Here is a 14,699-nt window from a genome sequence, read left to right as displayed (position 1 = left end):
GAAATATTAATAAATATTCTGACGCATCCGAGTGGTCTGGCAGAAGCTAGATATTTTACTTCACAACTTTTTAAATATGGCAATTGTTTTTCTACACAAAACGCATCGATTCGCTTCAGAAGGCCTTTATTAACCCCCGGAGCCGTGTGGAGTACACATTTATGGTGGATGGATGTGGATGGAGACTTTCTTCAGCTCATACTGGTGATCCCCGTTCACTGCCATTATAAAGCTCGGATGCGTCAGGATATTTATTAATATTTCTCTGACTGTGTTCATCAGAAAAAAGAAAGTCATATGCACCTAGGATGGCTTGAAGGCGAGTAAAGCATGGGTTAATTTTCATTTGAAAGTGAACTAATCCTTTAATGTTATGAAGCGACGAAAATACAAGAATGTATAGGCTTCCTGGTTCTACGTTCGAATGCCAGCTGATTATTGGCCGGCTCCTGCGTTAGCATCACACGCACGTGTACATCGTCAGCCAATACTGAGCTGCCGTTCGGACTTAGAACCCGGAAGCCTGCACTGTCTATACAACATAAACAGCACTGGAGAATTACAGAGAAATCGCTGAATAAAGTCTTTATTTTTTTGTTCTTGCACACAAAAAGTATTCTTGTCGCTTCATAATATTAAGGTTGAACCACTGTAGTCAGGTTGACTATTTTAACGATGCCTTTACTACTTTTCTGGACCTTGAATGTGTTTATTAATTTATTTCTATGGGGGATAAAAAAAATAAAAAAAAACTCTCAGATTTCATCAAAAATACTTTAATTTGTGTTCTGAAGACAAACAAAGGTCTTACAGGTTACTGGAACTACATGAGGGTGAGTAATTAATGACAGAAATTTCATTTTTAGGTGAACTAACCCTTTTATTAAATAGTTCAAATCTAAACAAAAATTGAGCATTTTACCCAAATCAGTTTCAAAACTGCATATATGCGCAGTATGCAACAAGGCGGCTCACTAGATTTTAGAACAGAGCCTTTTACTAAGAACTTTGAGATGGAATGGAAGTAGCAGCAGATCTTTTCTTCCACACTGAGTGCAACATATCAAAAAGAGAAAAAATGTATGGCATGGACTTGATTCTATGCATCAAAATGGACTGTGGGATGTGGGGGTGAGATTAGGGAAGTGGAGGCAGATGTACAAATGAACTGTTCACAATAAGATCAATAACACGCATTTAAAAAATCCATTTCATGTTGACTTTAAAAGCAGGCTCTTTCTGAAAACAAATGTTTGACTTACAGTTTAATATGACACTGGTCCACATCCACCCTGGCAAGCTCCTCCTCCTCGACGTCACTCTCTCCTCCTGAACTGCTCTCTGTGGCGTCCGAGTCAAACTGAGCCTCCGTCGCGCGCAAATGCGTGCTGCCGCTGAGATGCAGTCGCTCCAGTTCCGAGGCCACCCTGCCACCCTTCAAAAGCCGATTCAAATTATGCGCGTGCGTGTCACGAGACCCTCTCCATGCCCCTGGCTCCGCCCTACGGCTAGATGTCGGAGTCAGAGTGCGGTCCAGAAAACCAGACAGTTGCTGTTTGAAATGCCGTTCCACCTGCTTGGCCTGCACCACCTGCAGCCGTTTGCGAAGACGCAGCAGGCGGCTTTCGATGTCCGTTTGCCTGTGTTGGCTCTGTTGAACCCGATCCCTGAGCAGAGCCTCCAGGTTGGGTGTTGGCTGGGTTGAGTCGTCATGGACCGGGGAAGAGCTAAGGGACGAGGGACAGTTTTCAAAGCTAACAATATTGTTACTGTTTGTTTCCACAACCATTCCACCAACGGGACTCTCCGGTTCTGCTTTAACCTCTGTACTTTCAGACAAAGCAGTGAGCTCCCGATGTGATGACACACCTTGAATGCTTGGTGTCAAATTCTGTTGTGGCTTCAGATCATCGTTCTGTCCACTGGTTGTAAAGGTACCGACGGACTTTGAGGACACGGATAACAACGCTTCTCCCATTGGTGGAAGGCTGGTTGCTGTCTCCATTCACAGTGGCCACACTGCCTTTCTCAGCCACGGCCGCACTAGGCACGGCCACTTTCTTGGAGAGTCCGTTCACAGGCACCATGGTACTCCCAGCTCCGCCACCGTTGACAAGGCTCTTCAGTTGACCTCCAGTCAGCTCGAGGGCGTGGCGCTTGCGCAGCAGGAAGTCGCTGCCGGCAGCAGCGCTAGGGAATATGGAGGCGCTCAGCAGGCCGTGGCTCTTTAGCACCTTCAGCGACTCCTTGACTTTGATGGACGAGGGCAATGGTGTGACATCAGAGCACAAGTAAGGTGCCAGTTTGCCCAGAGACGGGGCTTTCGACAGGGGATCCTGCTCCTGACCCTTGACGTTGTGGTAATGGGTGAAGTTCTGTCCGTCGTCGGCGTTGACGTGACACTTGCCGTTGCTGTGGGCACCGGCAGAGTCCGAGACCGAGTCGGAGATGAGGATGTTGCTGGCGTTGCTGTTATTCTCTGTGCTGCCGGGAGACAGTGTGGATGAGGGAAGTTTGAAGCGGATGTGGCGGGCTTCGGCTGGGGCGTCAGTCAGAGCGGGCGCCATCGCAGCCATGCAGCCTGCACCTCCAAACCTTCACTCCAGCCCACCAACACAGCCTGGCTACAAAGGAAAAACAAGAGAATTAGGAGACTGCTAATATGCAGAATATTTTGGTAACATTTTACTTAAAGGCTTTTATACACAATGTATTATTAAATGCTTCTCAATGCATTAATTATGCCTTGTAAAGCACCTTATAATGCATCGTATGGTCTCATGAACGACTGCAACATCAGTTAATGCATTATAATGCTTATCTATTCATTGAACACACCTTTAGAAAGTATAATAACATGACATACAACCAATTTCAGATGTAACAAGGAATCTGTAAATATTATAATGCATTTTAACTTAGGTTTACAATTTATTATACATTATAACGTACATCATGAATAGCTTTATAATGCATTATACATTTTAAGTAAAGGGTTACCAAGTGTTTGTCTGGTTTTTTTTCACGTCTAACTGAACTATTCATTAATCTTTAATAATTACCTGCTGGAGACACAAGCTATTTAAACAAGTGCACTTAATTCCTAATACTAGAATTAGACATATTTCAGACAAGCACTTTGCAACCCTTCTGTAATCTGCTTATTTATGACTGAAAAGGAGATTCAACGAGTGGGGCTTGAATATCCATTTATCCACATTAATTGTGTGAGGTCATTATTACTACAAGTTTTCATATCTAAAAGGCTTTCTTACAACAATGCCCAGAGCTTCAAGGCCTCATTTTGTGCCTGAAATTATGAGTAATATACCTGAAACCCAACTGCAATCTCTGGACGATATTCCTTCTCCAAAATTCAAGCTAGCATTCCTAACCTATCTATTCATTAACGTTTAATAATAACTTGCTGGAGAGATAAGCTGTTTAGTTCAATCAATGTCTAATACTTTAAAATGTGCCAGAAAATAGTTTGCAACCCACTGAAGTTCTGTAATCTGCCCATTTATGTTTGAAAAAATTTATTACTATATATTTTGCCCCAAATGAACTTTGTAAGGGGTTTCCTTATCTCAAAGTTTTTCTTACAACAGGTCTCATTTTAAGCCTAAAAATTTTGGAGGCATTCACGAAGGAAAATACCTGAAACACAAACGAAGCCTCTGTCCAATGGTTCAACAAGATTATTTTTTGAGATAGGGAAATAGTTTTTTTGGAGGGAAACTCCTTAGAACAACATGCACTGTTGAACCGTTCACAATAAGACCAGGAAAGGTCATTAAAAAAAGTAATTGGGTCAATTGTGATGCCACACTGACTCAGAATAAAATTTTTGTCTCAATACACCAGATAAATAAAAATAAATACAGGCCAGAAGATACCCAAGATAACAGAGTGAATGAACACAAACAGGGATCTGTTTTAATCAGCATTTCTTGAACATTAATGTATTTGTCTGATGCTCTCCACCTTAATAAACTCAACTGAGAGGGGACCATTATCATTGTCGTTAGCTGAAAGACCTACTCTATTCAAGCTTATGTAAGAGCAAGCCTCCTCATTGTCCCCTCCTCCTCAGCAGACCATCTGTGTCAACGGAATTAGGGATATGCCTTTAGGCCTCAACAGATAAGAGACTATCTCTTCATGAGGACATGTAGAAGGTTCTGCTCATGAATTACTGCCTTACAAATACCATAACACAACATTAGCTTTAGAGCATTTACTAATAATAAAGCATGTCAGTGTTGCTTCATAATTACTTTAATAACCTTTACATTATCAAAGGAAGTATACTGACATGCTGGCAGAAGAGGCTGAAGGATGGCATTTCATTTTACTGATGAATATTACTTATGATATTACTTGCCAGCAGTCTCATATGAGAAGTACACTCAATAAGGTTTTTTTTTTTTTTTTAAGTTAAAGAATTAGTTGACTTTCAAATAAAATTTTCCTGACAATTTACTCACTCCCATGTCATCCAAGAAAGTCTTTCTTTCTTCAGTCGAAAAGAAATTGAGGTTTTTGATGAAAAAATTCCAGGATTTTTCTCCTTATAGTGGACTTCAATGGCCTCCAAATGGTTGAAGGTCAAAATTACAGTTTCAGTGCAGCTTCAAAGGGCTTTAAACGATACCAGACGAGGAATAAGGGTCTTATCTAGTGAAACGATCGGTCATTTTTGAAAAAAAAAAAAAAAAAATGTAAATGTATATGCTTTATAAAAACAAATGATCGCCTTCTAAGTGGTTCTGCCAAAACCTAATTTTCGCATTCTTCAAAAAGCTTACGCTGTACTTCCTACGCCTTCCCTATTCAGCTTACAGAAAAAATGGAACTGGCGCCACGTTCGTTCCGTAAGTAGAATAGGGAAGGCGTAGGAAGTACAGCGTAAGCGTTTTGAAGAATACGAAAAGCGGAAGCACGTGCAAGGTGATAATTTGTGTTTATAAAGCATATCCAGTTGTATTTTTTTCGAAAATGACTGAAAATGACCCTTATTCCTTGTCTGGTATCGTTTAAAGCCCTTTGAAGCTGCACTGAAACTGTAATTTTGGCCTTCAACCGTTTGGAGAGACCATTGAAGTCCACTACAAGGAGAATAATCCTGGAATGTTTTCATCAAAAACCTTAATTTCTTTTCGACTGAAGAAAGAAGGACATGAACATCTTGGATGACATGGGGGTGAGTAAATTATCAGGAAAATTTTATTTGAAAGTGGAATAATCCTTTAATCTAGCTTTGATCCAATACTACCAGTAGTGATAAAAGATATTTAGGCTAACTGCTGTAGCTTTACATAAAAACGCTTTATTTTCATGTGTCTCTGCCTCAGTTATGCTTTGTAAGCACACGCTGAAAACGCTTTATAAAGTAAATATATTATTAATAAGCTAATATTATTAGTAGCTCAGTCAGTTGCATGACATGATCGCATGAGCTGGGCTGGTCATGTGATGTCAACATGGTGGTGCCCATGAGGGGGCGACCCGCGCTATGTAGATTAAAACAGCCTTTTCTAGAACACTGATGTTTTATTTTTTCTCAAAAGTGAACTTTTTATAGCAAACAAATTACCGAGCGCAAATTTAATCTATAAACATTAATAAAAAATTAAAAAAAACAGAACGCCGTGCCGTGTGCATTTTCCGAGTTATCGAGTTTGAAGATCCTAACTAGGTTAATATGTCAATGTAGTAAACATGACAAATCCGATAAAGGTTTAACAAAGAAGGAGCGACGCGAGCGTAACGTTACGTAAAGAACCCACGTTTCTGTGTTCGCGCTAGTAATTTCAAATAAAATCCAATAAGCGAGGGATTTTCGTATGACTGCGATAACAAACGAGGTCCTTCAAAAAATAATACACGAATGATAATCACTTAAGATCGCCAAGAATCATGAATGTGTATTAAATTAACGTTAAATTCGTTCATAAAACCTCACGATTAACGTTACCTGTCTAGCTTACAACCAAAGTCTATTTTCCGCTGAACAGACCACATGAACATTCATACCACTTCCGTGCATTAATGAAGGAGCATTTCAGCTCAAACTCTGGACGTAACGTTAGATCTCATAAATTTCGTTGTATAAGGGCTAAAATTGATTATGATGTATTCCTGAATATCTCTAAGGCATCAGGAGCATTAAAGGTATGCTCTCAAACGGCCTTGCTAACGTTATGCAAGTCATATTAACCACCAAATTGAACGAGAACCGGCTTCAAACTGATAAGTTTAGTACAGAAATAAGAGGCCGCGTGTTGTAGCATCAAAAAATGTGAGGTTATATGCGTCCCTTATGATTACAATGGTAAATAAATCATACAAAAGAACACGTATGAGTTTATTGCATGACAAAGTACTTGATAGTATCTGTTATAAAGGATCAAGAAGCGACCATACAAGCCCATAAATAAAACAGTACATGATATTCTTGCAAATACAACAGTTCATGGTAAAAATGAATAACATTGGAAGCTCATATATGTTAGGTTTATGTAACATAAGTGCTGCTGCTCGAGATCGTCCACTAACAAAGAAAAAGGAGGAACCTACCACGTGACGGGCGCGCGATCCGAGGGAATTTCGGCAACTATTCCACCGACCTTTGGCTTTAATAGCACAATAATGTCACCAAAGCACAAAACAAGCCGTTTGGTCAAGCAGCCCCGCCATATCCGTGTCCGCTTCGTGAAAAACAACCCGGTTTCAGGACCCCTTTTCGTTATCGGCTCCGGAATCACGAAATGGGCGATTCTAGACAACACCTTGCTGCTGCTGTCCCCTTCAGTGGATTATGGATAGCAAATATATATATTTGTTGTATATTATGAATCGATTGTTTGCTCAGATACGAGTTCTTTTCATATACGCCTTTATTTACAGATTGGAGGTGTCACAGACCACCGGTTTCGAGATCATTTTCTCATCGTTGGAGGGAGAAACGCACGAAAGATGGCGCCTCGTTCGTCTCCCTTGGATTTGAGCCTGACAAATACAGATGCAGAGCGTGTAGCGAGAAGCCTGTAGGCGGGAGACATTCTCACGCCCGCCGCTAGAGTGAACGCGGAGGCGCAGTTCGCGGACTGACCACTAGAGGGAGACTGTGAATGGACTGACAATGTTGTATTTAGCAAAAACATGTGGTATATAAATACAGTTCTTTATGTATTTGTTATGAAAAACAGCCTAAAAGACCTTGAGTATAAATACGGTACTCAAAAACTGTACATAGTTAGCTATATTGTATTAAATAATATATTTAATACACGTCTACATTAAAAATATAATAAAATTCGATATGATTATCCTACATTTCAGCTACAAAACAATTGTTTTTTTTTTTTTTAAACAGTAAATCCATAGTAAATATTGTTGATTTGTAGATTGAAAAGGCTTCAAACCCACATTCAGGGTATGTTCAAGGCATTAAACGGTGGTTATGTAGGCCTATATTATATTATATTATATTATATTATAGTATAGTATAGTATAGTATAATATACAATATAATATATTATATTGTATATTACTATATTATATGCCGATGTCCAGTCGGATAATATTTTAATGTCTTGTTCACATAGGCACTAATCCATAAGTAAAATCCATTAGATTAGATTTATGCAGTCAGGTTTTTATTTTATTTTATTTTTATTTTTTTAAGGCGGTGCTTGTAACGTCAGCAGTTACGTCAGATAAACGTGTTGCCAGAACTACAAAATAACGTTATGAAAAAAAAAATAACGTTATGAAATGACAATTTATCCATATTAAACTCTTTTTTAACATATTAATTTATAATTTATTATTATTATTATTATTATTATTATTAGTGTATTTCCTCTCAAATGGCGAAGCATTTGTTGGTTATATCTGAGGTTTTGTCGCTCATTTTCCTTATTTCAGATTGAAGATTGTTTTTGTCCCTGCCAATAGTAAGCGCTGCGCCATCTAGTGTTTCAGTGAGGAATAGCGCACTGAGTGTGCTGCTCCATTTGGGTCTTTCCTGCTATATTTTCATGATGTCACTATTTAATGTCTTCTTAAAGGGATAGTTCACCCAAAAATGAAAATTATATCATGATTTACTCACCCTCAAGCCAGGTGTATATGACTATCTTCTTTCAGACGAACACAATCGGTGATATTATTTAAAAATATCCTTAGTCCTCCAAGGTTTATAATGGTTGTGAATGGCTGGTCAAATTCTGAAGACAAAAAAATGCATCCATCCATAAAAAAATTAATCCATATGACTACAGGGGGTTAATAAAGGCCTTCTGAAGTGAATCGATGTGTTTGTGTAAAACAGATATCCTTGTTTAAAACTTTATAAATTCAAATAACTAGTTTCCGATAATTTTCATTTTTGGGTGAACTATCCCTTTAATATATTTAATAATATCAAATATGTAAATCATATTAGTTTGAGAATGTACCTGGGTGCTGTGCAGTAACTTCTAACAAGAAAAACTGGCCATTTAATAGAATAGTTTATCCAAAAATGAAAATTCGGACAGAAAATTAACCCTCTTGTTAATAATACACAAAATGTAAGACTAACAAGTTGATATGGAAAATATATGATATGAAAAAAAAAAAAAAAAAAAAAAAATATATATATATATATATATATATATATATATATATATATATATAGACTCTACCATAAAAAGAGGTACATGTTGTTGTTGTTTTGTTGTTTCTGCAGACAGACTTGCTCTCTATTAACCCAGAAAACATAGGGTACTTGTGATTTCAAAAATGCTCTGAGGCTCATTCCGTTGAGGTTAATTTTGCCCAGGTCACCTTTACTATATCTCTGCCCTCTCTGACACATTTTGCAGCCTGTTTCTCCTCCCTCTCTTCCTCCTCCTTCCCACCCACAGACTGGGAAGTAATCCTATATATATTGGTTGTTCACCCTGTACTTAAAACCTTAAAGGTTCTCCTCAGCTCACTGACTTTTGTCACACAATCAAAGAAAAATGCCAGAAGAAGTTCCTGCTCAGTGCAAGGTTCCCAAAGATGAGCTGGACAAGTGGTGAGTCATATTTCAGTAAGGATATATCAGAACCAAATACATTAATGCAACATTAAATTGTGAATCTGTATCTGGTGCTTTTGATGAGACTGTTACAGTCTTAATAGCTCAGCATGAGTATGTTTTTTTGTAAGATAAGTTTTTATCATGCATCAACATAGAGCACAAAACCTCTGTGTGTATAGGTTATCTGTAGTGGTTTGTGAATGAAACTAGTTAAAATTGGTGTTGGATACTGAACGACAGGAGAGAAGATTGAGCACATGGTGCAGGGGGGAGCAGGGTTAGGAAGTGATGATGCAGGTGGAAAATTACCCATGTTAGCCATCATGTTGCTATGTTAAAGCATGTGGCTGCAACACTCTCTGCCCTTGGTACTCGCAGTACATTTGATCTCAACAGAGATTAGGAAATACATATTACAATATAGGTTCTGAATAAAGCTCATGTCATTTTCCCGCATTGTGCGTGTTCACTCACAAATGATTAACCTCCATCTATAATTGTTAACAAAGCAAAGTGCTCTACTTCTAGGTCAAAAGGTCAGAGGTCAATGCACTCACATAATGGCACAATATTGTTAACTTTACGGTGAGTTGCACAAGTTGTTCCATTCACAATCTTATGACTATCTCTTCTTAACTGACTTAGTCAAGAGCACTCATTGTAAACTGAGGTTATCATTTGCTGTGCATCACTTCTAGTTTGGTCACTTACACATAAAAATATAGCATTTGTAAGAAATAAGTATTGCATTATGTTTCAAATTCATTAAATAATCATTCAGTGCAAATTCAGTATTAGAGATACAAAATGAATACAATTTACCCTCTGGTGACCTACTTTTTTTTTTTTAATGAAATGAATGTACTATTTTTTATATTTAATATTTTTTTTATTTAGGGGATTTTATGGTACTAAATTTTATTTATAGAAAAGTTATGATCCATTACCTGTTAAAAACTTTTTGAGCATTAACCTAAAAATGAAATTTCCAACTTAAACTGTCGTAAATCTTTTAATGCTCTGGAGCACAGACTTAAGTTTGATCTCTTTTTAAGGAAGGCACTTGGCAGATTATTGTTGAAAAAGTAAAAAAAAAAAAAAGTGTAACTAAATAAAAGTTATACAAGTTTAAATTTATTATGAAAAATGCATAAAAATACTATTTTTAAATTTTATATGACATATATATTTTCCAAAACATGTTTTACTCTAAAACTGTGAGAAAATTTAAGCCATAAATTTAAACAAGTTGTGTTCCAAATTTGAGGTTGATATCTCAAAAAATGAGCTTTCAGTAAGATTTTGTTTGGGTGCAGTACTAAACGTTTCCACTAGGTGAAATTTGCTTCCCATTAGTTTCCAATGCAGTCATTTACTTCGTTTTTACGCATACAGACTTGCAAAGCATACTTCATTTGACTCGTACGCATACACAGCCGTTTGACGCATGCTTGCCAGGAGTTACAACCCATGTAAATATATAATTTTATTTTTTCATGCCTCTTCACACAATCTCTTATCCATGAAGGCCTCCATCGTCACTGTAGCTTGCATGCATTCCGGTCTGTTTTGTTTGTGCTGTTTTTCTTTGACTACCTTGTGAATCAACGCCCTCATGACATGGTTGCCACCTTGTGGATAAAGGAATTACTGCAAAAACAATTAAATGCGGTTACAAAAATCCAGCGGTGCGCGTACAGTACTCGCGTACTCTTCTGATGATGAATTTGTCCATTAAGTCCATGAGACTGTATGTCACATTTGTAATTTTAGGTTTCAGAAGGGTCAATATGCACCCTTGATGCGCACTTTTGCCAAGCCTGCACTAGTGTGAGCTCCGCAGCAGACTTCTTCCTGACAGTCAAAGCGGCATTACGTCAAGAAATTGCGGACTCGTAGGAAGACCACAAGTGTTTAGGGTGCCATTTGGGAAGGGCCCAAGTGTGACTATTTTTTTCAGGACCATTTAACCTTTTCAAATCTTGTCCATGATTTTGTGTGTGTGTTCACATAGCAAGTGCCAAAACGTTTCTTACAATTCTGATGAAGTTAAAAATCCTGGGGAAAAAAAGACCAAACAGCACCTTTCAACGGTCTTTGCAGCATGACAGTACATCAGATATATGCATAAACACATGCATGTCTAAATATAAATGTCTCATATTTGTATGCAAAAACATTTAGAGCAATATGCTGCCTCCGTTTGGTGCCAAATTTAGCATGAACTTTAAGTAATGTATATCTGATGTGGTTTTAAATAGACTCACACATGGAACAGCGAGGGAGTGGAGGTGTGCTCACAGCTCATGTTACATCTCCTGTATTGCAATGTCTGCGTTATTTATGAGGGTAAAGGGTGCCGCCACGTGCAGAACCCGTCTAGTGAGAATTATTTCTTATCTTTTTTTTTATTGGATTTTAGCACATATAAATCTAGGGTTGATGCATAACTTGTCCATTAACCTTTTGGATTGACATCATGATATGAATTTTACATTTCACTAAAAATGTGTTTTTAAGGTCACTATGAAATCAAAATGGACAATGATTGTAATTATTATAAATGGTTCATCTGTGCACATCATATATATATTATTTTTAATTCATGTGTCTTGTCATCTTTAATCCTTAAATAACTTTACCACCCTCTTGCAGCGACATCTCTTCTCTTTTCTTATGATGTGTTGAGGGCGGGACAACCTGCCACTCAAACAGATTGACCAATAGAGTGCAACAGTCGGGTTCTGGCAGTAAAAACTCCATTCATTTTCTCCCAAGGGAAATTTATTTTCAACGATAACTTATAAACTTTTACTTCAATAGTATAGGTTGAAGCCATTTAGCTCGCATTATTTCAACTTGTTTTTTAAAAATAATTGTGTTTTAACAGCAGAATTAGTGGTGAAAAACTACATTACCCATCATGCTACAGAAAATTCCACCAATTAGAGTCAAAGCAAGCAAAGGATCTCGTTAGCCCCACCCACTCCCATTAAGCACCACAAATGATGTAATCGAGTGTACCTATGCTCTCAAAATACTTAAATACTTATTACATTGTAGGTTTTGTAACAGGAAGTGAGACTGGAATTGCTGATCGTTTCAGCAGTTCATAATCGATTCTTTCCTTTATGAGACAATAACTTTATTTATTGTGCACTTAAAACTTTGCAGACATTTACATTCACAAACAGCTATATTACACACTGCGTGAAAGCTAACATTCGAAAAAGCACAGTAGGTTCACTTTAAAACCAACTACCCATATCTTTAAAAAAGCAGAACTCTGAAGACTCTTTCATGTGATGAAGCAGCAGTGCATGACCAGATCAGTCACTGAAACTTTGTAAGGCCTTCTGACTTCAAAGAATTTGTCCCCTTTGAGCCTGACATAATATCAGCCTTCAAAAAAAAGAGAAAAAAAAAAAATCGATGCACAGACACATTGCACAACAGAGTCATATTCTCATAGGCATGCACGGCAGTATTTTATTATTGCTAGCACTAAACGCTCTATATATGTTCAGTGTTCAGGGGAAAGGAGCAGAGGGCTGTAAAGAGCTGCTGGAAGCCTTTGAGGCCTGTGTAAAGGGGGCCACAGCGGCCTCATGAGGGGGACATGATTTTACATGTAAGTATTTTTATTTTTTTAATTTATTATGTTTTAGTTGAACTTTTATACCTCTTTGAAATTTATCTGCAGTTATTTATCTTTATCGATTTATCTAGAGTATTTCATTACAATAGTATTGTGAAATGATAGTATGCATATTTATCTTCTGTCTGGACAAATGCATTGATTTGTCCATTCTGATTTTCTTCTGCTATTTTTATCTTAGGTCCTTCCTTTCTGGGTCCTCCAGTGTCCTTGCATTCCCTCACATTGTACTGGACTGAACCATTTTAAGGACAGTGAAAGGGGTGCAAGTCCTGGAAAGCAGTGGAATTGTTTATTTTGATCCCGAGAAGTCGGTGTCCCTCATGTTGTCCATGTTATTTGTAACAGTGAAAGAAAGAAGAACCCAGTTTTGTTAGGTTTTTTTTCTTCAGAATGTACGCTGTGAAAGAGCACAATGCATTTCATCTGATTTTGAATAAATTACTATAATTGTTTACTTTTTTTGCCATTACCATACACACACACATTGAATCCAAGAGATTTTAACACATCAATGACCATGACCATTCAGAGGTCTAGCCTACAGAACTGTGATCACTAAATAACTGACACTAAATGTCATCATAATAATTAACTGTATGCAGTGATTGATTTACCTTTAACTGCAGTGGTCTGCATACTTGATAACTCCTGCCAAGAACACTGGCAGTGCTGCTCATTTGGTTTTTGTGTGCCCTGTAGACACAACAACTGACTGTCATCACCATCTATTGAAGAAATTCTAAAGGTGTTGACAAAACCATTTTCATATTTTCATCACATATTAATCATACTGTTGCCATGTAGTTGTTATGGTATTGCTAGCTAGGACCCATGTAAAATTAGAAAAAAATTCACACACAAAAAAAAGCAATTTGTATGATTGGGTTGACACATCATGGTTGTGACAGAAAATATGTGCACAATGATGTATAATAATAAAAATAATAATAAATTCAACAGAGCCTATGTGACCTTGTTTAACTCTTAGCAGGTGAAGTATATTAAAGCTTTGATATTGCCTGATTTTTTTTTATTATTTTGAATATTGACCGGAAATGATATACACTTAGCCTATATGATAAGGTAAATTTCAAAACATAAAATAAAAAGTATTTTTATGTAAAAAAATTCCATGACCTATAGCATATTTTTGGACATGTGCATCCCAGCTAACAAAAATATGTTCTAAGAACGTTTTGGTAACATTTTCATTAAGTTATGAGATCATTATTTCCGAATCTGAACGTTCCAAACTTACCGTTTTTTGTTTTGTTTTACATTTTAAAGGCACAATATGTAAGATTTTTTTATTAAAATATTCAAAAACCACTAGAACAATGTTATATATTTTGTTGACTTTCCAAGAATGCTTAAATCCAGAGAAATAAGCAATTTTAACAAGGACATGGACAGTGTCCGTGCGTCACCTATCAATTACATCATACCTGCGTTACCCTCGATTTCCATGGAAACAACAAAGACGCTTTTTTTTCCCGTTCTTCGTGATCCCATATTTCAAACTTTAGTTAGTGTGTAATGTTGTTGTTAGAGTATAAATGAAATCTGTAAAATGTTAAAGCTCAAAGTTCAATACCAAGCGAGATATTTTATTTAACAGAAGTCGCCTACATCGAACGGCCAGTTTGGACTACATCCCTCTACTTCCTTCTTTAATGACGTCACTAAAACAGTTTTTTGACTAACCTCTGCCCACAGGAATACACAAGAGTTGCGTTTGTAGAGTGTGTTTGTCGCCATGTCGTCGAAACGCTGTTATTTTCATCCCGCAGTCCAATCACCAGGTCTGATTCCGGCTCAAATTGATAGGGTAAAATTAAAGACATGTTTACAATAACACTGAGCGCGTGCATCTCCACGTTATGGTAAGAGGCGTGACCTTTCCGGGCAAGGTGCGCTCAGAGCTGTCGAATCACAACACAGGAACCGCTGGCACAATCA

The 14,699-nt window shown here is 37.4% G+C and overlaps 1 protein-coding gene and 1 long non-coding RNA gene across 2 annotated transcripts in view; one reads left to right on the top strand and one right to left on the bottom strand.

The window, feature by feature from the left end:
* The window catches only part of kansl1a (KAT8 regulatory NSL complex subunit 1a), a 30,310-nt gene extending 23,280 nt beyond the window's left edge, over nt 1-7,030 (bottom strand). Inside the window, 3 exon segments of the mRNA XM_048170059.1 lie at nt 1,263-1,984; nt 1,986-2,624; nt 6,583-7,030. Coding sequence (XP_048026016.1) covers nt 1,263-1,984; nt 1,986-2,576 — 1,313 coding nt within the window. The 5' untranslated portion in view covers nt 2,577-2,624; nt 6,583-7,030.
* A 1,884-nt stretch (nt 7,031-8,914) lies between these two features.
* On the top strand, nt 8,915-13,697 carry LOC125255886. The gene is made up of 3 exons (XR_007182022.1): nt 8,915-9,073; nt 12,607-12,710; nt 12,919-13,697. It is a non-coding gene; the product is annotated as an uncharacterized LOC125255886 (long non-coding RNA).
* The last annotated feature ends 1,002 nt before the right edge of the window (nt 13,698-14,699 follow it).

The sequence above is a fragment of the Megalobrama amblycephala genome, linkage group LG20 (genome assembly GCF_018812025.1).
Source record: "Megalobrama amblycephala isolate DHTTF-2021 linkage group LG20, ASM1881202v1, whole genome shotgun sequence".
NCBI classification, from domain to species: Eukaryota; Metazoa; Chordata; class Actinopteri; order Cypriniformes; family Xenocyprididae; genus Megalobrama; species Megalobrama amblycephala.
Note: the sequence above shows the minus strand (reverse complement) of the source record. Positions and strands in the feature narration are given on the sequence as shown.